Source organism: Macaca mulatta, chromosome 10, assembly GCF_049350105.2.
Source record: "Macaca mulatta isolate MMU2019108-1 chromosome 10, T2T-MMU8v2.0, whole genome shotgun sequence".
Taxonomy (NCBI): Eukaryota; Metazoa; Chordata; class Mammalia; order Primates; family Cercopithecidae; genus Macaca; species Macaca mulatta.
Genome location: NC_133415.1, coordinates 80,428,794 through 80,452,942, shown reverse-complemented (window position 1 = coordinate 80,452,942; position 24,149 = coordinate 80,428,794). Strand labels below are relative to the sequence as shown.

At 40.3% G+C, this 24,149-nt stretch overlaps 1 protein-coding gene across 4 annotated transcripts in view; it reads left to right on the top strand.

Annotated features, from left to right (window-relative positions):
• Window positions 1–24,149, top strand: part of ATRN (attractin) — a 179,940-nt gene that overhangs the window by 145,330 nt on the left and 10,461 nt on the right. For 2 of the 4 annotated variants that reach the window (XM_015149430.3, XM_077951320.1), the window contains exons 25-27: window positions 2,367–2,428; window positions 17,385–17,463; window positions 22,231–22,338. In XM_015149430.3, coding sequence (XP_015004916.2) covers window positions 2,367–2,428; window positions 17,385–17,463; window positions 22,231–22,338 — 249 coding nt within the window. Of the gene's footprint in view, window positions 1–2,366; window positions 2,429–6,256; window positions 6,772–11,702; window positions 12,100–17,384; window positions 17,464–22,230; window positions 22,339–24,149 lie in introns of those variants that run through there. The other 2 variants (XM_015149432.3, XM_015149431.3) reach the window with 2 other exon arrangements.

Sequence of the window (24,149 nt, the reverse complement as noted above, 5' to 3'; positions counted from 1 at the left end):
GATGGAGGTGTGGCTTCAGTTGTGCACAAGGTGCCCAGAAATCAGATAGCTGCATCATGGAGTCCTTCACTTGAGACTGATTTCACAGCAGGATGTAAAAGCAACAGCCAGGAAACTCCTCAGTTTTCCCAAAGTCCTCTCTTAATCTCGTTCAGAGAATTATGAAACACTTCCTATGCCTTCATCCTTTATCCCTTCTTCAGTTGATAACTGAAGGGCTAAATCTGCCAAGTCTTCCTTTGCCATTGGTTTTGTGTGAGCAGTTCTCCAACAGCACCTCCACTAAAATCTTGTCTTTTGCAAAATTGATTTTACAGTTGGTTTGCGTTGTATGACTGTGAGTAGCGAAAGCCCAATTTATGCTTATCAAGTTTATGCTTTTTACATTGAGTAATTTTTAGTTACCTAGTGTAATTTTTAACAGCACTCCCCTTCATTTTCAGAAGTGTTCAGTTTGAAACAATAAGTTCATCACCTTATCAGTCAAAGATTGACCAACAAAGACTGACAACAGTGGGTGGGGTGTTCAGCAGAGTCTTACGAGTTTTGCCTCCTCACACAATCTTGTAACTATGGAGACTTAGATGATAAAGATTCAACATAAGAGGACCCCTTTAGAGTCTTGGGTACCAGCCATACTGGCAGCTGTTTTATATGAGGTTCTTTATGATTATAATTTGGACATGAACATGGAGTTGTCCTGCTTCAGCAAGAAATCAGGCTAATAACCATTAGCATCCAATGTGGGGAAAGGCGGGGGCTGCCCTGAGGAGTGTTGTGTGGCACATGAACACCAGATAGGTCCTCAGACAGTGCCCTTAGCATCCTGTGGTTTTTGGCATCTAGCAGGGAGTAAAAGTATCTCATGGATTCTTTACGTGTAAACACTAAGGACACACGTTTTAAAAGACTGAAATCCAGACAGGGCTGGGGTGTTCTCTAATCTGTTTCCTTCTCTCTCTTTATGTGTTACAACTTGGATTCTTCATTGTTTATATAATTGTCCTCCAATTGACCTTGTTTATATAATTGTCCTCCAATCTTATTTAAAACTTTTATGTGAGGACCATGGCTCATATTCCGCAGCTTTCCTTCTCTCGAGGAGCTGGAAATGGTTATTGTGATAAATGAAGGACAAGAAAAGAAAGTGGGTTTCTGTTTATTATATGAAATTGATGTAACTTTGTATTTCCTATTATAAATGGTGGCCAGAGGGAGGACACAAAAGCTTCAAATTCCAAGCCCCATAATGTACTATGGCTTGAGTAGTGTTGGAACTTATTTGTTTATGGAATGTCAAAAAGAAAATACGGCCATCAAGAAAGCAAACAGTGGAAGTCTCTTTTCTGACCCCTGTGAATCTGGCTCTAAAAACAGTGCAAGGGTTGGGGTTGTGTGGGACTAGGAAAGCAGATCCTGGTCATTTACCTTCCTGTATTTGTCATGCAAATTGTCTGTACTGGGATTGTCACCTTGGTCAGTGATTGTTTCGTTGATAGTACCATTGTCTCTCCAAAGAGAGCTGAGTTCCCTAAAAAAAGCAGGCAAGGCACCACAACATCTGGCTAGTAGCACGTATATTGTAGGTGATAGTAAGGATGCAATTCTCGTATTTTATCAGTTCAGAGGTATGCATTTTTTCGTGGACTAATATCCCTGAAATCACGATGTGTCTTATGGTCAGTGACTTAAAAAGCATTATTATATCATAGTTGAATTGACAGTGTTTTTCCTAAATAATACACAGAATAATGCCTTTTTCAGCCAATGTTATTTTAGAGTTGATGAAATATGTTGTATTTTTATGTTCGTGGTATGAAGACTATTAACTGTATAATAAAATTATTTAAGTTCTGATGACGTATTGTCAGATGATGTTCAATGTAGCAAAATGTGAGGCACAATTTTTTGTAAAAAGGACAATATCTTGCAGTCAGTACACACTGAGTACATAAATGTTGACAGAATGAAGAGCACAGAATGGGGCTGCCCACCTGGAGGCAGAGCCATGAATCGGTACTGAGGCAAACAAGGAGAGCTTTGTGTGGGTGGAGGCGCCGGGAGGGAGGGCCAGGCTTCATGGAGGCGTGCGAGGGTCTCCAGGGTCAAACGAAGAGAACCTCAGAACTGGTATGAAGCTCAGAGGGGGTTGCAGGAGGCCGTGCTAAAGCCTTAGCATATTGCTATGGAGCTGGCAACTAAACAAGAAAACTAAAAGGGTGAGGTACTTTTCCTTAAGTGAAAAAAGTTTCCTTAACTTCTTTAAAATGTAAACTCTGTTTTCAGCTTAACTCTTGAAATGAGAAGCCTGAATCCGTGGTGGTTTCATGACCTGCATAATCACACTATCTGTTTTTCTGTCACAGATTGCCTTCTCCCAGCACAGCAATTTTATGGACCTGGTACAGTTCTTCGTGACTTTCTTCAGGTAATTTTGCTTATACAGACTCTCTCTGTTCTTTTGATTTAGGCGCTAGATCCATTAATAAAGTATCAGCTCCTAAAAGATAAAAGAATAATCCTGTGTTTCCACCACAGATTAAATTTACTTCGTATGTGTTCCTGAAAAGTTAGATGTCAGTTACAATAATATAAACTCAGTCTAGCATGATAAAGTGAAAACATTTGTTCTGTATGTTCTGGCTTCCGGCGGGGGGCTTTGCATGTATCCTATATTAATTTTGCATGTATCCTATAGATAATTTGGCTCTTCATATGGGGAGAATTTGGGACTAAAACAACATTTAATTAATAATGGTTACTGATGTGAGCTACATATATGCTTATTCTTGTTCAAGAGATGATTCTGGTGATTATCCAAAGTTTTAAAGCTGAAAGTGATTTTTTAGTGCCCTGGGATTTTCTCTTTTATTTCCATAGATTTTTTCTTAGTTTAATTTTATCTTTATGATAATACTATGTACGAATAATTGAAAAAGACAAAAGAAGTGCTGCAGTTTTTAAAACAGAAAGCAGAAATAGCCTGCCTTGCACCTTCCCCACCCCATGTCCCGCAATTTAAATTGTTTTAGTTGTTTTTTACTTCTCTGTATTTACACTTGGTTTTTCAGTTTTCTTTTTTGATGTCCTACTGTAGAAGATGAGAATATACTGTGTTACATGGCCTCCCCTAGCATCTCCCCTCATACCACAAAAGCATACAAAAGCCCCTTCTTCTCTTTCATTTAATACCATTGTATCACAATGCATGGCTACGTCAGTGATCCCTATTTATGTTATGGCCAGAAAACTCTTATTTACAGCTGCATTGAACAGTGATTACACTACCACATTTTTTGGGTAGAAGGATCATTCTTTGCTTATCCTACATGTAGTATTTTCCATGTTTTGGTTTTTTAATTGTTTGATTTTTCTATGTGCCTACCCCTGATTTATCACTATACTCTTGCCGATGTACCTTTAGAACAGTAAAAAATAAAATAAAGTATCACTGTACTGTGACAGAACTGAGAAATTTCACAATGGTCACACACAGGAAGGTGTTCTCTTGGTTTGAATTTCTTTTGGAGTTGCCCACCCTAGAACCCTTCCGCCTCCTGCCCCCAAGTGCACTTGTTCCTGGGGCCTGCTGCCCAACTGTCATTTGGAAACTTCCTTTGCCTTCCTCCTATATTGAAGTCTTTGTTTCCCAGATCCCATGTCTTCATCTTCCTATCCATTCCCTCTTTTTACTGGAGCACATTCTGCAGATTTATGAGAAAAGATTCCTGGGAGATAACTTTACTGTGCGCTCTCCTGACTGAAAATATCTTTATTTTATCCTTACAATTTGATTGAATTTCTGGGGGCAGGTGCTATGGCTCACACCTGTATTTCTAGCACTTTGGGAGGCTGAAGTGGGTGGGTCACTTGAGCTCAGGAGTTTGAGACCAGCCTGGACAACATGGCAAAACCCTGTCTCTACAAAAAATACAAAAATTAGCTGGGTTGGTGGCACAAGTCTGTAGTTCCAGCTAATAAGGAGGCTGAGGCAGGAGAATGGCTTGAGCCTAGGAGGCGGAGGTTGCAGTGAGTGGAGATTGCACCACTGCACTCCATCCTGGGTGACAGAGTGAGACCCTGTATCCAAAAAAAAAAAAAAAGTCCGACTACAGAATTCTAGGTTCAAAATCATTTTCCATTAGAATTTAGAAGACATTATACTATTTTTTCTAGCGTCCAGTATAATATTGAGAAGACTAGTGCTGTTATAATTCCCACTCTTTGTATGGGATCCGTTTTCTCTCTTTAAAAAGTATATTTAAGTGTAATATAAAGTTACAGAAACATTTACAAATCCTATGTGTGTAGCTCAGTGAATTATCACAAATTGAACATGTCTAGAGTATTGGTAATATTATCTCTTGTTCACCCAGAGCACTTCAGGCTCCTTATTTCTTCTATGTCAGTTTTGGCAAGTTGTATATAGTTTTCCATCTGTTCCATTCTCTTGTTCACTCAAAACATGAGTTAATATTAACCAATACTTTAGAAGTTCCTCTTGTGTTTTCCCTCACTCATAACCCCCTGCCTCTTCCCCAAAGGTACCATTTACCTGACTTCTCAAACCATGCATTGCATTTGCTATTTTTGAAATGCATATAAATTATTATTTCTTTTTTTTGAAACTGAGTCTCTGTCTCCCAAAGTGCTGGGATTACAGGCATGAACCACCGCACTAAAAATGTATATAAATTAAATCAGAACATAAATTTTAAGATGATTTAGTTGATGAAGAAAATATTGAAAACTTGTGGGATGCAGTTAAAGTTGTACTTAGAGGTTATAGCTTTAAATCCGTGGTTCTCAATCTTAGCTGCACCTAGAATCACTTGGGGAGCTTTTGATATCCAAGCCACTTTTCAGACCATTTGACTCAGAACCTCTAGGGGTGCACTCCAAACATTTGAAAACTCTCCACGTGATTCCAGTGTGCAACTAAGGTTGAAAATCACTGCTTTAAAAGCAATATTAGAAAAGAAAAAACATTCCTCTCAGTAACTCAGAAAACGAACTGCTAATTAAACCTAAAGAAGTAGAAGAAAGAAAAATATAAATAAGAGCAAAAATTAAATATCTAAGGGAAGAAGTACAGTACAGAGGATCTTAAAAACCGTGAATTGGATCTTTGAAAAGAGTAAGAATAATATTGACAAACCCCTGGCAAGATTAACCAGGAAAAAAGAGAGAAGGGATATGTAGCCAATGTAAGAAATAAAAAAGGGGGCATTCCTCCAAATCCCGCAGACATTTTTTTCCTCCAGAAGGATATTTGATGAACAACTTTATGTGAATGAATTTGAAAATGAAACAGATGGAATGGGACCATTAAAAGAAAAATATGCAACTTGCCAAAATTGACACAGAAGAAGTAAGAATCCTGAATAGTTCTGTATCCATTTTTAAAAACAATACTAATTTAAGTTTTGTCATAGTGAAAACTCTAGGCCCCAGGTGGCTTCACTGGTAACGTAACCTTTTTAGACCAGGTGCAGTGGCTCACGCCTATAATCCCAGCATTTTGGGAGGCTGAGGTGGGCAGATCATGAGGTCAGGAGATCGAGACCATCCTGGCTAATATGGTGAAACCCCGTCTCTACTAAAAATACAAAAAATTTAGCTGAGTGCGGTGGTGGGTGCCTGTAATCCCAGCTACTCAGGAGGCTGAGGCAGGAGAGTGGCATGAACCCGGGAGGCAGAGCTTGCAGTGAGCCGAGATCACACCACTGCACTCCAGCCTGGGCGACAGTGCAAGACTCCATCTCAAAACAGAAGGAGAATACTGTGATCATCTTAATCAACGGAGGAGATAAAGCATTTGATAAAATTTAATACCCATTCATTTTTTTAAAACTTCTTAGAAAACTAGAAAGAGAAACTTCTTGAACACTGATAAAGTCAACAGAAAACCACTTTCTTAATGGTAAAATGTTAGAAGTTTGAGTTTGGGAACAAGACAGAGATCCACTGTCACTTCTACTCAGCATTGTGCTCGAAGCTCTAACCAGTACAGTAACACAAGAAAAATAAAATGTGAGAATTGGGAAGGAAAAATCAAAATCATTATTGTGACGTGAGTGCATTTGTAGAAATTCAAAAGTATCTGCAGATAAAGTATTAGAAATAGTAAGTACAAAGTTGTTCTACTCGAGAAATGTAAAATATCAATTCTACATTGTTCAGAGACATATTCTTGGAGCTCTTATCAGTAAGGACAGATGGTGGCTTGAAAACCGTATGATTGTATTTCCTATAGAAAGCCATTAGGTGGCCCTCTACCCTCTTTACCATGAAAGAAGTTCTTTCCTGAGTGATGCTGGAAGCAGATGGCCTCCTGTCAAGATCCATGGACATCCTGACAGGCCTGTGTTTGCCTCCTGTGGGCTGATGAGATTGAGAAATAGAGTTACTGACAAATTCTTAACTTGCTGTTTTCAGTATAAAGTTCACTTGTAATTTTTTTTTTTTTTACCTCAGTTGCTAATGCATTTTGTTCTCCAAAGTGTGAGAGATCCCTTCCTCTATTGTCTTTAATTATTTTCTGAATGATGACCTCTCCACTAAGAAGCAACTAGTTGTGTTCGTCTAATATTGGAGGAAGATAAAATAACTTAATAAACAAAAAAGATAAATGTTTGTTGTGATAGATATCCCAATTACCCTGATTGGATCATTACACATTGTATACAGGGATCAAAATATCACATGTACCCGCGAAATATGTACAACAATTATATATCAATAAAAATGTTTTTTAAAAATTTAAATAAAGGCATTCAGTATGTCTAAGGGAAAAATCAATTCTATTTCTATATTTCACCCCCAAAAAATCACATTTGTATTCCTTTGATAGATAAAATTATTCAAACTTACAGCATAATTAGATGAAGAAAGAATGACCAAGAAAAAAATGGGTCCTAGAGTGAGACAGCCCACTATCCCTCCCAGATAGTGAACATTTTGTCAAGCTACAGTGATCACTGTGGTACTGGCACAAAATGAGATTGACCAGTAGGATATAATACATAACGAAGGATCAAAGTTTAAAAGACTCCAATTGGCCTTAAGTGAGGAAAAATTAAATGAAAATACAAAGTAGATAGTAGTAAATAAGAAGCTACAAGGTCAGTACAGACTTGAAAGCCACTAGTCACATGTGGCTTGTGACCCTTGACTAAGCAACTGAATTTTCATCCTACTTAATTTTAATTAATTTAAATATAATTTAAAAACTGATATTCAGTTCATTCATTGGAACACTTGTAAGTGTGGTCACCACAACTTGGATATATGAATCTCTTCAAATGTTTTATAAAATTGAAAAACATCAAATATTTTTAATGAAAATTTAGTGTTCAAATTAAGATGGCTTAGAAGTATAAAATATGAGGTTTTGAAGGCTTAGTAGAAAATAAGAGTGTAAAATGACTCAATAATTTGTATGTTGATCACATGTTGAAATGATGTTTTACCTGTCTTGGGTTAAATAAAAATATATTATTAAAATTAATTTCATGTTTTAATGTCATAATGTTCAGAAAAAGCTGTTTTTATTGTTTACTATGATTACTATGACACTTAAAATTACATATGTGACACATTAAATTTATATTGGATAGCAATTATGTAGAGAATGCAAAGGGAAAGAATGTATAAAGACAGCACAAAAAGGTATAATAAATATGCTACACTAATCCAAATATTTTAAAGCAAAAATATTAAATCTTAAGACTTTTAAAAATAGAAAACCATCATGAAGACAAGAATTCTGATATTATACACTACCAAAAGTAATTTATATTCACCGTAAAACTTAGGTAATATAAAAATAAAGTAAAAATTCAAAATTTCCCCAAGTCACTCTCTGGAAACTACCACTGTTAACATTTTGTTGTTTCTATTTCCAAAAGTTTTTCTCTCTGTGTGTATACTGCACATAAATTGTGTTTTTTTCTGACTTCTTTGACTTATAAAATGGGCTACCTCCTTACATGTTGTTCTACAACTTGCTTTTTTACTCAGTGTTATGTGTTTTACTTCTCCCATGTGGAGATTTACCTCGTTTTTTTTAAAGCAACTTTTCCCATAGTTTGAATGTAGCATATTTTTTTAATCATTTCTTCTTTCAACTGACTCTTATTTGTCTTCAGTTTGTTTTTTTTTTTTTTTTTTTTGGTTTTGTTTTGTTTTTTTTATTGCATATGTCTTTGCATTTTTCTGTGAATATCTTTCTGGGATCGTTTTTTATCCTATAATGGGTGTATCAAGATGCAGAAGCACTGCCAAATGGCCCTTCACAACAATGGCATGAATTTTCACTCCTATGGCAAGAATGAGCGTGCCTGTTTCTGTTACTCTTAGCAACACTGGAAGTTGTCATTGTTTTTAATTTTGCCAGTGGTATCTTGTTTTAATTTGATTTCTTTAATTATTAGTGATGTTTACTGGTATATTATAGTTCTTGTTCATATCCTTTGCTCGTATTTCTATTGGGATGTTTGCCTTTTTTTCTTACTGAAATTTAGGAACTCTTTATATTTGTGCATGCCTGTGTGTACATGTGTGAGCATGTGTGTTTGTGTGTCTTTCTGTCTCTCTGTTCTAATCAGCTGTTTGTTTTTTAATCTCATTTATGGTATTTTTCACCAGATATATCTGTCAGTCTTTCCCTATATTTTCTTCATGGGTGTTTTATCTGTTACTGTTTTTTGTTTGTTTGTTTGTTTTTAATGTTTAGTTCCTCTTTTATCCATCTTTAATTTATCTGGGTATAGTTTTACTATTTTCTAAATTTTAGGCAAATTTAGTCTATTTGCCTCTCCATTTGAGGCAAGTGGAGTCTATCCATTTTCTAAATGGATAGACTTCCACAAACTTGTGGTGCATCAAGACAGAGTGTCACTCCCTCAGCTCCAAGGCTGCACCATCCACTAAGCCAGGAACTCACCCTCTATTGTAACCTTTCTCAGAGTATGCCGAGCTCAGCTCATTGGAGCTTCGAGGGTACTGCAGAAACCTCCCCCAAGTGACACAGTGCCAGTAATGTGGAATGTTGGAAACTTGGTGAAACTCCTCCCGTTCACAAGGAAGTCTGTTCTTTCCACAGAAATGTAGATTCCAAAAGGAAACCACTGTCTATCCCGTTATCATAGAAAAATTAAAATCCTAAAATCTCCCCCCACATTTTTCTTCTGCTTAGTGCTGAACAGCACGGACTCATTGACGCCAGCCATCTCCCGTGGTTCTCCCAGGGCCAAAGAATCATCTTACGTTCCTACAAATTCGGTATTTCATGAAGCTTTGTCCTGTGACTTCCACCAAATTATGAGTCCCTTTGAAGTTGTAATTTCCTTCCTTTTTGGCTATGTGAACAGCAGGGCCTTTGAGGCAAATGGAGAGGAAAAGTGGATATATGCACCCCCAACCCCGCTGACCTGTCATATTACTCCTTCACAACCCAACATAATTGTCTACTCTGTAAAGTCTTCTGTCACATTTACCCCAGAGACCATCCCTCTTGGACTCCACTCTACTCGTGTTTGTGTTATAGCACTAATCACCCTGTAATGCAGTTATTTAACAGTCTAAATCTTAAGGGCAGCTGATCTATAGACTAACCTACAATATGACCTGCAGAGATGAACAAGGCCAATTAGAGGTCTCCCAAAAATTTAAACTGGATTATGAGAGCTTGGAGCAGTTATCCCATGACTCAGCCCTACCTACACATTAGAACCAATGGGAAGCTTAAAAGCAGCAGCAGCCTGGGCCTTACCCCTCAGAGATGCTGGTCTAATTGTTGTGGTATAGGCCCTGAATTTTAAAGGCTTTCCAGTGGTTCTGATGTTCAGCTGGCATTGAGAAACCCTGAGTTAGTTGCAAGTTATATGGAGTCAGGGACTGGGATGGTATTGCACCCATTTATGTGCAGGCTAAAGCATAGGTGGCCAGATGGGAAAGAAGACAGATATTCTGAGACTGCTGAGAGAATGTGAGCATGGCACCCACTCTTGGTACCTCCATGATCCCAGTTCCTACAGGGGCTGGCTGCTTTAGGGTTCTGAGAGATCCCCATCTTTATTCCCCCACAATCACTTATAACCACCTAAATAGGAGTTACCTGGCATTTAAATTCTACATTGTAATTACAGTATTTTACATCATAGAGGGACAGTTTTTATAAGTTTTACCATTTTGTTTTTATGTGCTTCATGCCTTCCCCTTCTTTGGGTATTTTTGTTGGGTGGAACTATGTCCTAGAGTAATTCTCTCAGAGAAATTGTTGGAAAGAATTTGATACTTGTGGGGAGCCTTTCAGTGTGAAGACTGGAGTCTTTCTGCAGTTTTGCAACGTTACCTTGTATTTCTTTGATTGTTTCCTCTCCTTTAATTCTATTTGCTTGTTCTAGAATGTTCTGTTAGATGAATGGGGGAGATTCTGCATCTTTCCTCCATATTTCTTAACTGGACTCTCACTTTCTCGTTTTCCTTTTGCTCTGAGCTCTAGGTGAGCTCCTCAGCAGTACGTTCAAGCCCATTAATTTACTCAAAGTTAGATCCATTTCTTGGAGCCCATGCAATGAGTTGTTTTATTTTACATTTTAATTCTAATATCTTTTTTCTAACAGCCTGTTTTGGTTTTATGAATGAAATTTCCTTTCATATTCCTTTGCAAGATTAATAATTTTATTTGCTTTTGGAGCCTTATTTTTTGCTGTGAATAACTGTTCCTCAGATTTGTTGTTTGGCACCTCTCTTGCATAATGTTCGTTTTTCTCAAAATGTCTGATTTTTTATTGTGTTGAGGATTCCATGTTTGCCCATGTATACTGTTTCCGTTTGCCTCAGCCTGCAGTGAGTGTGGAGCAGGGGCAGCATGTGGTGGGTTGTGCTGAACGAGAGCCCCTATCCTGCTTGGCCTCCCTGGCCCAGGGCCAGCACTCACTGCCTTACCTCCACCACTCGGCTCAGGCAGAGGAGGGGAAGACACTGTCTGGTGTGGCCACTCAGAATGCAGCTGCCCATGAACACTCTGGCAGTTTTCAGAAACCACCCTCTCCCTTGTATCCATGGGTTCTGCACTTGGAGCATCTTTTTTTACTTTTCAGCCCTCTCCAGTCAGACTGCCATCCCTATACCCCATCTGGGTTTTTTGTTGAGAGTAACTAGCATATATAACCTCCCTTATCTGTGGTTTCACTTTCCACAGTTTCAGTTACTCAGGGTCAGCTGTAGTCCAAACATTAAGTGGAAAATTCCAGAAATAATTTATAAGTTTTAAATTGTACTCCATTCTGAGTAGTGTGATGAAATGTCATGCCATCCTGCTTTGTCCCACCTGGGATAGGAATCATCCCTTGATTCAGGGTATCCATACCCCTATGCTACCCGCCTGCTAGTGTCTTGGTTATCAGATCTAAAAATCATAGTATATGTAAGGGTCAGTACTATCCATTATTTCAGGCATCCACTGGGAGGCTGGGAATGTAACCCCACAGATTAAGCAGGACACTATATTGCCAAATCCAAAGGATACTTTTTGGTTCTCCTCTTCTTGACTTCTCAGTGGTATCAACCAACTGACCGCTTTGTGAGCGAGACTCTTCCAGCCGTCTGTGACCCATGCTGCCCTACCGCTGCTTCTTGGCCTCCCTACTGTGCAGTCTTTTCTATTCAGCCTCTCACTGTTGATTTTTTCCTAGACCTTGACCCTGGCCATCTTCTCACTGTGTGTTCTCTGACTGGACTCTGCCTTCCCCATCTGCAGCACAGCATGCCCAGAAGTGACCAGTTCCATCCTTCCTCACCAGCGTTCCCCACCTCACTAACTGGCAACATGGCTCTGCTGGTTCCAAGCCACTTCGCTTGCTTTCACTCATCAGGCACTCCCTTACCAGGCCCCAGAGCTACAGCCATCAGTGCACTCTCCACCTCCATTCCCCACCCCACCAACCCTAGCATCACAGTCTCGCCTGGACCTTCAGTTGACTTTAGCCCCTCCAGAATCCACAAAAAGTCCAGAGAAGACCTTTAAAGAACATATGTCTAGCACCTTACCTTCCTGTTGTATCTAAAATAAAATTCAGCATCCTGGGTGAACTGGCCTCCACTTACTTCACATTCAGCTTGCACTCTATTCTTTCACATTTCTGCTACCAGGGGCATCTCCTATGTCCTCAAAAGCACAAGCTCTTGCCCTACACTGAGCATTTGTACATGCTTATCCCATTTTCTGGAACACTCTTCCCACTACCCTTCATTCTGTATACTTTCATGCCTTGCTTGATTTTTCCAGACAATAACAAATTCTCCAATTCTCTCTCCAGTGTCCCACAGTTCAGTTCCATTTTGACACTACCCATAGTTGAAGCAAATCCTGCAGATTAGGGGCTCAGTTCCACAAGACTGCTCCCACTTCAGACACTAAGCACACATGGGTCCCCAGGCTACCTCACTGCTACTGGGCCAACTACAAATTCAGGGCTTCTGGTGACTGCTCACTCCAAGATTTGACAATTTGTTAGAACAGCTCACAGAACTCAGGAGAGCACTATACATAGAATTACAGTCTTATTATACAGGGTACAACTCAGGAACCGCCAAATGGAAGACATGAATAGCACAAGGCATGGAGGTGGGTGAGCACAGCTCTTTCATGCCCTCTCTGGACAAGCCTCCTCCCTGCACGTGGATATGTTCATTATCCCGGAAGCTCCCCCAAGCCTCATCATTCTGAGTTTTTTTATTGAAGTTTCATTACATAGGCAGGATGGATGAAATCACTTTCTATTGGTGCCTGAACTCATCTCCAGCCCCTTTCCCCTTCCTGGAGGTTGGGGGATGGGGCTGAAAGTTCTAACCCTCTAACCACCTAGTTGGGTTTTCTGGTAACCAGCCCACATTTGAGGCTCTTTAGGCCCCTCTCCCCATGAGTCATTCATTAGCACACAAAAGACACTCATGTCTGTCTGAAAATTCTAAGGGCTAAGCTAAATTGTCTCCCCTTGTTCCTCTCTCCCGTAGAACTGTATTATTTTTCATCATGGTATTCATCACACTTTGAAGAATGTATTCATATGTTTACTTGCTTAATATCTGGGTCAGTAGACCAAGCTTCAGGGGAGCAGGGCACTGTCTCTCGTTCAGTCCCATACACACACGCCTTCGGCATCTAGTACATAATGTGGTAAGATATTTGTGGGAGGTAAACTTAGACTCTTCAGGATAAGTGCAGAGTAAGGAGGAACCATAGGCACCAACCTCTCAGGGAAAAAAGCTTGTGTCAGTGGCTTGCTTTTAAGGGGTATAGGGGTTGTATTCTAGCTCCACTTAGTAGACATCCTTAAATTCTTAGAGCATGTGTATGGAATAAGATGGCCCTGCTGCCAAGTACCAGCCCGATGAGGACCAGCCACTTCTACTGGACGTTCAGTCCCTGGACGACCAAATGGCACTATCAGAATACATGGGGGAAGTATTTTTCAGGCCCATGGCCTCTCATGTAGTAAACAAGGACAGATGGCATTTTCTTTTTTTTTTTTTTTTTTTTTGAGACGGAGTCTGGCTCTGTCGCCCAGGCTGGAGTGCAGTGGCGCGATCTCGGCTCACTGCAAGCTCCGCCTCCCGGGTTCACGCCATTCTCCTGCCTCAGCCTCCCGAGTAGCTGGGACTACAGGCGCCCACAACCGCGCCCGGCTAATTTTTTGTATTTTTAGTAGAGACGGGGTTTCACCGTGGTCTCGATCTCCTGACCTTGTGATCCGCCCGCCTCGGCCTCCCAAAGTGCTGGGATTACAGGCGTGAGCCACCGCGCCCGGCCGACAGATGGCATTTTCATTGCTTCTCCCTTGTGGGGGTTGAAATTCTGGAAAAGAATCCGGAACTTTGGTTTTTCTAGACGATGTTTACTAACTAGTGATGATAAACTTTTAGCTAAGAATAGAGTTATTTTCATGACATGGGGAAGAAAATATTTTCCCAGAGCAAGTTAACCATGTCTAAAAGAATTTATTTAGCTTTTTTTTTTTTTTTTGAGATAGGGTCTCTGTTGCCCAGGCTGGAACACAGTGGTACAATCCCAGCCCTCTACAGCCTCAAACTCCTGGGCTGGTCTCAAGCAGTCCTCCTCACCTCAGTCTCCCAAGTAGAGCTGGGACTACAGGCATGCACCATCATGCCCAGCTAATATTTTCTTTTTTGTAGAGTTGGGTTCTCCCTATATTGCCCAGGCTGGTCTTAAACTTCTGGCCTCAAGCAATCCTCCCATCTCAGCCTCCCAAGGTGCTGGGATTACCAACGTGAGCCACTGCTCCCAGCCTGGTCCAAAAGAATTCAAAATGGAGCCTATAAGGAAAAGGGGAAAGGTATCCAGATAATCCTAAGCACTCTGAAAAATGGCTAATATATGGAAAAAGAGAATAAAAGTCGGGGGGAAATTCGATGATTCAAATGAGAAAATCAATGTAAGGTGAGTTAGAAAAAGTATTTCCAGACTCAGGGCACAGAGAAGTAAACTCTAGGTCCTGACGCAGTCTGTTGAGACCTCTTTGTGTCCTAATGAGATGCTTTTTCAGCCTCAGGAAGGAGCCTCTATAAAGAGGGAAATAAGAGACTCTCCCTTGCTTGCTGTTCTGTCACTTCTTGTAGCTGGAGCAGCAAGTAGAAAGAACTGGGTAACTGGTGTTGTCAACAGATCTGCATTGAATACAGAAGGGCCCTCTCACCCTCTCTGAGAGGGAAGCAGGCACAGACTGTATTACAGGTGGACCCAAGAGAGGCTTCTGAGTGACACCAGGGTCCTTGCCTCTCAGCAGCGGCAACAGGTTCTTGACCAACTTAGAAGCTGTTCCCGTTGGCTTCATGCTCTTCCTTGTGAATTTGCTGCCTCCTTATGTTTATCTATTAGAATAAAAATGACAAAAATCAGGATTATACACGGAAGCCAAGAAAGACCGAGAAGGTTATTCTCAGACCTCTTTACTGGTTCTTCCTGTTCTCCCCAACTTCTCATTGTTAGGGTAGCCCCAGGACATTCTCGTCTATCTGTATTCACTCTCTTGGTGACCATGGCCAGGTTTATTGCTTGAAATACCATATATATCCTGATGCTTTCCAAATGCCATGCCCAGCCCAGACCTGGCAGCCAGCCTCCAGGTTAGAATGTCTGCCCAGGATATCTCCCCGGGCTGTCCGGTAGATGTCTCAGGGTTCTGCATGTCTAAAATGGATCTCCTGATATGTCCAGATTCCAAAGTGCTTTTCACACCTCTGCTTCCACCGCCCTGGTTTGAGCCACCATCATCTCACCTAGACTGCTGTCTCCCTGATAATGCCATTGCACCCCTAATGGTCTTCTCAGCAAACATTAAATCACAACACTTCCGTTTAAAAACCTGCACTGGCTTTCTCTCCCAGTGCCCTCATAATGCCTGCAGTGCCTCACATGATCTGCCCTTCACCCTCACCCTTCTCTCTGCCTTTATCTCTGGCCTTACACACCCCACTCCAAACATGCTGGCCTCCTGAGGCTCCCCAAGCCATCCCAGGCACAGCCTTGCCTCGGGCTTTGCACTGACTGCCCCTTTTCCCAGATGCACTTTTGCAGGCGTCCATGAGCCACCTCCCATACCTTCTCCAAGTTGTTGCTCAAATGTCACCTTCTGAGAAAGAAAGGCCCAGCTACTCTGACCCTCCTGCTCTGGAGTGCCACTGGTACTCCTGAACCCCCTGCTCTTACCATCTTTTTATTTCTGTAGCACTTACCTACCTTTTGGCATGCTCTGTAATTTGCTTATTTACTTACTGTTTGTCTCCACCTGCTGGAATGTAAACTCCATGGGACAGTAGTCTTTGCTCTGTTTATCAGTGTTTTCCATGAGCCTAGAACAGGACCTGACCCAATTAAAGTATTGATTAAAAAGACAATGTAGGCCAGTCATGTGAGGCCTGTAATCTTTGCCAAAGTAGGCAGATCACTTGAGGTTAGGAGTTTGAGACCAGACTGGCCAACGTGGTGAAACCTCGTCTCCACTAAAAATACAAAAATTAGCTGGGCGTGATGGCACACACCTGTAGTCCAAGCTACTCGGGAGGCCAAAAGAGGAGAATAGAATCGCTTGAACCTGGGAGGCGGAGGTTGCAGTGAGCTGAGATCATGCCACTGCACTCCAGCCTGGGTGACAGAGCGAGACTCTGTCTCAAAAAAAAAGACAATGTAGACTGTCAGAGAGAAGAGTTGCCAGTGTCCTGATAGCAGAGAGACCCAGAGATGAAGGCTTTCCACCAAGTGACGATCCTGGGGGTTTGGAAGGCAATCCTGTTGAATTGCCTTTTGTCAGGGCACCCATTGGAGGGGTCTGCACCCTTGTACCCCTTAGGGAGGCAGTGAGCCTTGAGGGAGCCTTGAGGTAAGGGCAGTTCAGTCATCCTAGCATCTTAGAGTCCCTTTATCCAGCCAGCCCAGGAGGGCTGTGTTGGTATCAGCACTTGGGTGCACTGAGGTGCCATTCATGAAGCTGACCCCATCCTACAAACGCAGAGCTCAGCCAGCAAGAGAGTACCTTGATGACACTGGCAGAGAGCCTTACGTCTGCATGTAGCACTCTGGAAAAATACCCTGTAGCTAGCCCCTTTTACAAGTTAATGAGTAAAAATGCAGTTATAGCAGTTATCTATTTTTTTTACTTGTTAAGCTCGTTCTTCCTTTTAACTGCAAGTCAGCTATTCTCTTTGCCATCACTGTTGCTTTTCAAATCATTCCACACCTGGTTTATACATGAGAGAGCATTGAAATCCTCTGCAACTATTAAGGTCACTAGGAGTATTTTCTCTTATTATTTGTAAGAAAGTTGTTGGCTTGGGTTTGATCATTTCAAATGTGTTTTATTTAAAAATACATATTTGTAAAAATATTGAATATACACTAAAAATTATACACATTTCTTCTTCTGTTTGCCTCTTCCTTATGAAAAGTTGATTGTTACTTTAATAATTAACTTTTTCACCTTCTTATATTTTACCAGTAAATGTTTGCTAACTTGAATAAACAGCATGACTAATATTTGTTATAATTATCTTAGAATTATTTTTCTTATTTGGGATAAGCCACTGTGGGCCATTGTGATAAAGGCTGAGTGGAAGGTCAGGGCTCTCTCTGAGTACCACGTGGGAACAATACAGTCTAGAGGCCTGGCTAGGAAGCCTGGCTCTCCGAAGTTGTCTCACTCATTGCCTCCTGAGCCAGCACATTGTTGTGACAGAGCATCAGAAGGGAGCCCAGAGGTGGCATTTGGGAGCTGTTTTCACTGCCTGGCCTGTGGTGTGGGCAACGATGGGTGCTGATTCTGGGGGCTGGGATAATAACTCAGTACTTTGCTTTCTCACAGTTGTTTCCTCTCTTTGCTCCTGGTGGCTGCTGTGGTTTGGAAGATCAAACAAAGTTGTTGGGCCTCCAGACGTAGAGAGGTAAGCCTCAGTGAGTAAAGATTAAAGAATCTCTGGAAGAGGTTTTTTTCTTTATTTTTCTCTTAAGCAAGTGGGTTTTGGCTATTCAGTGATAATGGACAGACAGACATCTCCACGGCAGGAATAATGCAGCGCTTTCTGCAATCCATGGTTCCGCAGCATATGATCAGTAAACTTAGATAAGTGCTACATAAAGTGTAATTAGTTCTGCACCACAGGGTCTTACCTTCCTAAAAGGAAACTCTGGTGTTGACTTAGAAATGCCAGTTTTATCCTTCCGACCAGAACCCAAGTCCTGACTGAGGCCAGAGATCCAAGGGCTTATTAGCACAGCCCAGCCACCGTATGATTAGGCACCACCTTCACAAGAACTTTTCATGGGAGAGGGAAGTCAGCCATTTAAGCATCTCAAAAATTTTTCATTTTTCAAGGAAAGATAAATGTGTGTGTAGTCAAGTTTTCCACTTGAATTTTATTTTTCAATAAGTCTTGATTTGTTTCCAGAGCTTCATTCCAAAAGTAGTAAGTCAAGCAGACATTTACAGTTGACAAATTTAAATACATAAACTTGGTTGAAAATTACAACATATCAAATGCCCATCAATCAATGAGTGGATAAAGAAAATGGGGGGGTAGTGTAGTGTGTATATATATATTTATATACATTTGCAGCAACCTGGGTGGAATTGGAGACCAGTATTCTAAGTGAAGTAATTCAGGAATGGAAAATCAAACTTCATATATTCTCACTTACAAGTGGGAACTAAGCCCTGAGGATGCAAAGGCATAAGAATGATACAATGGACTTTGGGGACTCGGGGGAAAGAGTGGGAGGGGGGTGAGGGATAAAATACTACACATTGGGTACAGTGTACACTGCTCAGGTGATGGGTGCACCAGAATCTCAGAAATCACCACTAAAGAACTTATTCATATAACCAAACACCACCTGTTCCCCCAAAAACCTATTGAAATAATAAATAAATAAATAAATATTTTTTAAAAAATAACCACCATTAAAATAATTACAACATAAAAACTTTGTTTATGGCAACTTTCACTTGCATCATTACTTTGCCTTTCATTTAGTCATGCCTGTTGCATTGTTGCTAATGGAAATGCTCACCTGTATATAAGAGCTAGCCAAAGAAGCTGTCTGGGGTTTTTTTTTGGATCTGCTCATGCCTTTTTCTACATAAAAATTTATTTATAGATAAGATTTAGAAGAGAAGGGAAGTGTGTAAAATCACAGCTCACAGGCATTCAGCACTGTTTATAGGACGTTCATGTCTGAATAGGATTAAGACAGGCTCCAGGATAAGAGCCTCTTGTTGTGGGCCACAGTACCACCTTTTCTGACCCACATAAAGATGATGTTATCATAGAGGGAATGTTGTACACACTTTATTATTAGGTTTTAAATTCAGGGGATAACATATTCAAAGGGTTTTTTAGATAGCTGTATTACTGATACACTTTAAAATCCTAATGAATTACATGATGTTCTGAAAAAATTATATTTTCAATTTAATTTAAATGTATATTTATTCACAGTGGAGTAAGAAGTAAGAAGCCACAGTAAACCAGTAACCAAGAAAGGAGTTGAAAACTTTGTCTAAGTGCTACTCTCTCCAAGAAGAACATTAGACCCAGGGAGTTTCAAGGTTGAGACGAGCTTATGGAGATAATGATAGCCTGTTCCTCCCTGAGTGCTTATGAGAATTAATTGTATCTAAAATCTGTAAAGCAAAGGAACAGATGGAAAGCTCGAAAGAGTCTGAATGATTTTATACACAGAAATCTTGGTACCAAAACTTGACAAAGGCAGCACCAAAATATATAGGCCAGCCACATGGTAAATGTATGTGCAGCAGTCTAATTGCAGTGTAATGAAAGAGTCACTTAATATTAGAAAACCTATTATATCATGTGAAAAAAAGAATATACTCTGTCAATGGGGAAAAAATAACACCTGAATTCTTCCTAGAGGCCAAGTAATCATTTCGTCATTTATTAAAACTCAATACCCATTCCTAATTTGAAAACAAAACTCACAGTAAAATCAAAAATACCTTTTTAACACTATGAAGACTATCTGGATAACCAGCATCACTCATGGTAAAACAAACAAACACCAGAGGTTGTATCCAGACAAGTTAGTTTTAACAGGAGCTGACATCTGAGCATTTCAAAATTCCAGGCACTGAGTTCTAAGTGGTTTTACATAGATTAATCCTCATCTCAAACCTATGAAACAGGTATTGTCACTAGCTGTGTTTTATGGATGAGCTGAGGCTCAGAAAGGTGAAGTAACTTAACACCACATAGTTAACTAAGAGGGAGTACGAGGCTTTAACAAGGGACTTCTGGGACTTCTGTCTTCACAGCCTTATCTAGGAACTTCTGTCTTCACAGCCCAAGTTCCTTATCTTCTTGTAATCCTGCAGTCACTCACCTTTGTGCTGGATGTTCTAGACTGTGCACTAAGTGAAAGGGCACTAAGAAGTATTGTTACTATTGGAAAGGAAACAAAATTATTATTTTTGTATAAAGTTATTAAAACAGTATAGTAGAGATTTGTCTGCATAAAAATAAAGGCTTAAGTATGTCAAAAATAAATGAATAACACAGAAGCTAAACAATCAACTGGAAATTGTAACATGCATGAGAGAAAGTAAGATGCACAGCCTATAGGAAAAAGGTTAAAAAATATATATATATATGTTTAGTATGGAGTTGATCATCTAATAAACTATGCTTTTACCCGTGTGATTTGGAATTTCTCTGTAACTGTGAAGCTGACCATTCAGAATGTATTTCATCATTTTTAAAATGTCAGTCATTATTTATTCCCTCTCAAAAATTGCAGAAGCAATTATTTGATATTATTTTTAAAAACAATAATAGTAGCGGCTGACGCTGTTTAGTCCTTGCTACACACCAGCCCCCGTTTTAAGTGCTTTTACACACGTTGCCTCCTGAACTCTGTCTTATTGTGACCCCAGCACTTAGAATAGCACAGACCCCAGAGGAGCATTGCTGCATTTTTTAGTTGAGTAAATGGACCTACAGTTTTATAAAATGTAAGAATGTTGGTATTTTAAGAAAATACTTGGCCGGGCGCGGTGGCTGAAGCCTGTAATCCCAGCACTTTGGGAGGCCGAGTCGGGCGGATCACGAGGTCAGGAGATTGAGACCATCCTGGCTAACACGGTGAAACCCCGTCTCTACTAAAAAATACAAACTAGCCGGGCGAGGTGGCAGGCGCCTGTAGTCCCAGCTACTCGGGAGGCTGAGGCAGGAGAATGGCATAAATCCGGGAGTCAGAGCTTGCAGTGAGCTGAGATCCGGCCACTGCACTCCAGCCTGGGCAACAGAGCGAGACTCTGTCTCAAAAAAAAAAAAAAAAAAAAAAAGAAAATACTTATCATAAAAATGCCCTTCTAGAACAGAGCCATATCTATCCAGGCCAAGATTCTGTCTCCTACAGTAGTTCCAAGGAGGCAATTTGAAGTAAGGCCTACTTGTCTCCCAAGGCATAACCTCAAAGCTTCAGCATCATGCCCAGAAGATCTCTAATATCCTTAATGATATGTGAAAGGCCATTCACCATGTGCTAGGCGCTGTGCTATAGCATCTCATTTGATCCCAGTGACAATGTTATGGGATAGGAACACATTTCAGAGGGAGGACACTGATGCCCAGAGACTTCAAACACCTTTCTTAAGGTCACACAGCTGTAGACTATTGGAGCAGGAGTTCACATCAAGCCTCCCTAAATCCAGTGCCCCTGTTTGTCCCTCTACTCTGCAAAATTTCACATTTGTTTGTTTTTAGCTTATACCACCTCTCTAAAGGAGGGTTCGCTCCGTTCCTATCTGCCATATAATGAGGCATGGGTTTTTGTTGTTGTGTGAGTTATTGGTGCAATTTTCAGTAGGAAGAAAGCAAGCCTGACTTTAGCAGTAGAAAGACGAGGAGATAGGGCCATACCATTTTATGTATTTGACAAGTCGACATCATAGCATTACATCCACAGTACTTTTATTTTTATCATTATTTTCTTATTTTACTTTAAGTTCTGGGATACATGTGCAGAACTTGCAGATTTGTTACATAGGTATACATGTGCCATGGTGGTTTGCTGCACCTATCAACCTGTCATCTAGGTTTTAAGCCCTGCATGCATTTGGTATTTGTCCTAATGCTCTCGCTCCCCTTGCCCCCCCACCCCCCGCAACAGGCCCCAGTGTGTGATGTTCCCTTCCCTGTGTCCATGTGTTCTCATGGTTCAGCTCCCACTTAAGAGTGAGGACATGTAGTATTTGGTTTTCTGTACCTGTGTTAATTTGCTGAGACTGATGACTTCCAGCTTCATCCATGTCTCTGCAAAGGATATGAACTCATTTTTTTTAAGGCCGCATAGTATTCCATGGTGTATATGTGCCATGTTTTCTTTATCCAGTCTATCATTGATGGGCATTTGGGTTGGTTCTAAGTCTGCTATTGTAAATAGTGCTACAATAAACATAGTACTTGAATAAGTATCTCTAACAGGGGCTTTTTAAAAATATAAGAACAATGGTGTTATCACATCCAACAAAATTTAATAATCCCTAATGTTATCTAATATGCAGTCTAAAAAGTATCATTTTGGACTTGATTTGTTTGAATCAGGGAAGATGAGGTGTTTTTAACATGTAGCATTCACTAATAAAAGCCCCTCAGTCCTCATTCCATTAATGACTTTGCCGTATTATTTATCAGCAACTTCTTCGAGAGATGCAACAGATGGCCAGCCGTCCCTTTGCCTCCGTAAATGTCGCCTTGGAAACAGATGAGGAGCCTCCTGATCTTATTGGGGGGAGTATAAAGGTGAGAATGTGACTCAGAAGTCCCTATAACTTGACTTTTTAAAACTTAGGCTCCTAAGTCTGGGAAACCAGAGAGGCAAAAGCCTTATTCCATTACCTCCTTTTTTCCCTCTCTTTCTTTTTAACAATAAGCTAAAACAATGAAGTTGTTGGGTACTCTTTTGCTTTTGTTTTTCAGTCTTTGTTTCATGTCACTGAGCAGTCTTGTGTTCAGGGGATTTTAAAATATAAATGATTTGTCTGATTTTCTTTTAAGTATTCTGTGGCATACAAAACTTTTATTTGAAAATAACTACATTGAACATTGAATCATTTTTCTTTTTTTTTTTTTCTTTTTCTTTTTTTTTTTGAGACAGAGTCTCACTGTGTCACACAGGCTGGAGCGCAGTGGCGCAGTCTCGGCTCACTGCAATCCACCTCCTGAGTTCAAGCGATTCTCCTGCCCTAGCCTCCTGAGTTGCTGGGATTACAGACGTGCGCAACCATGCCCAGCTGATTTTTGTATTTTTAGTAGAGACAGGGTTTCGCCATCTTGGCCAGGCTGGTCTCGAACTCCTAACTTCCAGCAATCCGCCCGCCTCGGCCTCCCAAAGTGCTGGGATTACAGGCGTGAACCACTGTGCCCAGCCCATTGTTCTTTATATTTGGGGGAATTTTTTAAGCAGAAAAATGATAATACACTGTGTATTAACACTGTATGGAAAATATTTATCACCCGCCTCCCCAAAAGGATGAAGAAAATGGTAAGACTTTCTCCTTGGGCAAAATGATGGAATATTTAAGATACACTAGAGAAATAGCTATATATCTTGAATAAAACATACTTATTTAAAATGTTACTGAGCTCACAGGAAATAGGTAAAATCAGGCAATAGTTTCCTTCCCTACCCTAAAAAGAACAAACCATAAACCAAAACCAGAACCATGATTTGTCCTAAGTGGTTCCAGATGGTAAACACCATGACGCCCACCTGAATATATGGAAATCCTCTCTGTAGAAAAACATCTTCAATTCAGCGCTGTTGGAGTCCCACAGACCAAGATGAAGTAATTAAAGATCACCAGGGACAAGAAGAGGCAAGCCACCATAAATAAGAATAGCAGAAACAACAGAAGATTGATGTGGTCAGGACTCCAAATATTAGAATTGAAATATAAAGAATATAATGTAACTGTGTGTGAAATGTTTAGAGAAATAAAAGATGAAATCATAAAAGATGAGAGTCAAGTATGGCCAAGCGGAGCTGAAGAAGAACCAAATGGAACTTCTAGAAATGAAAAATACACTCATTGAAATTTTTTAAATAAACTCAGTTTACATGTTAAACAGCATATGAAACATAGAGAATTTACGAAGTGGAAGATGAATCTGAAAAAAGTACACAGAATGCAGCTCAGAGAGACAAGGAGATAGAAAGTACGATAGATACTAAGAATATGGAGGATAGAATGAGAAGATCCAACTCATGTATTTCCAGAATCCCAGAACAAAGGAGAGGCAATATTCAGGAATGATAGCTTTCCAGAACCGATGGAAAACATGAATATACAGATTCCAGAAGCAAAACATATTGTAAGCATGATTAAAGAAAGAAAGAAAGGGAAGGCAGGAAGGAAAGAAAACTAGTTGGATTTCTCATAATGAAATTGTATAACTCCAAAGACAAAGAGAACATCTTAAAATCAGCCAGAGAAGAAGTATCACATACAACGTGGAGAAACTGGAACCTTAGTGCACTGTTGATGGAAGTATAAAGTGATGGAGCCTCTGTGGAAAACAGTACCACTGTTCCCCCCAGAATTAAAAATAGA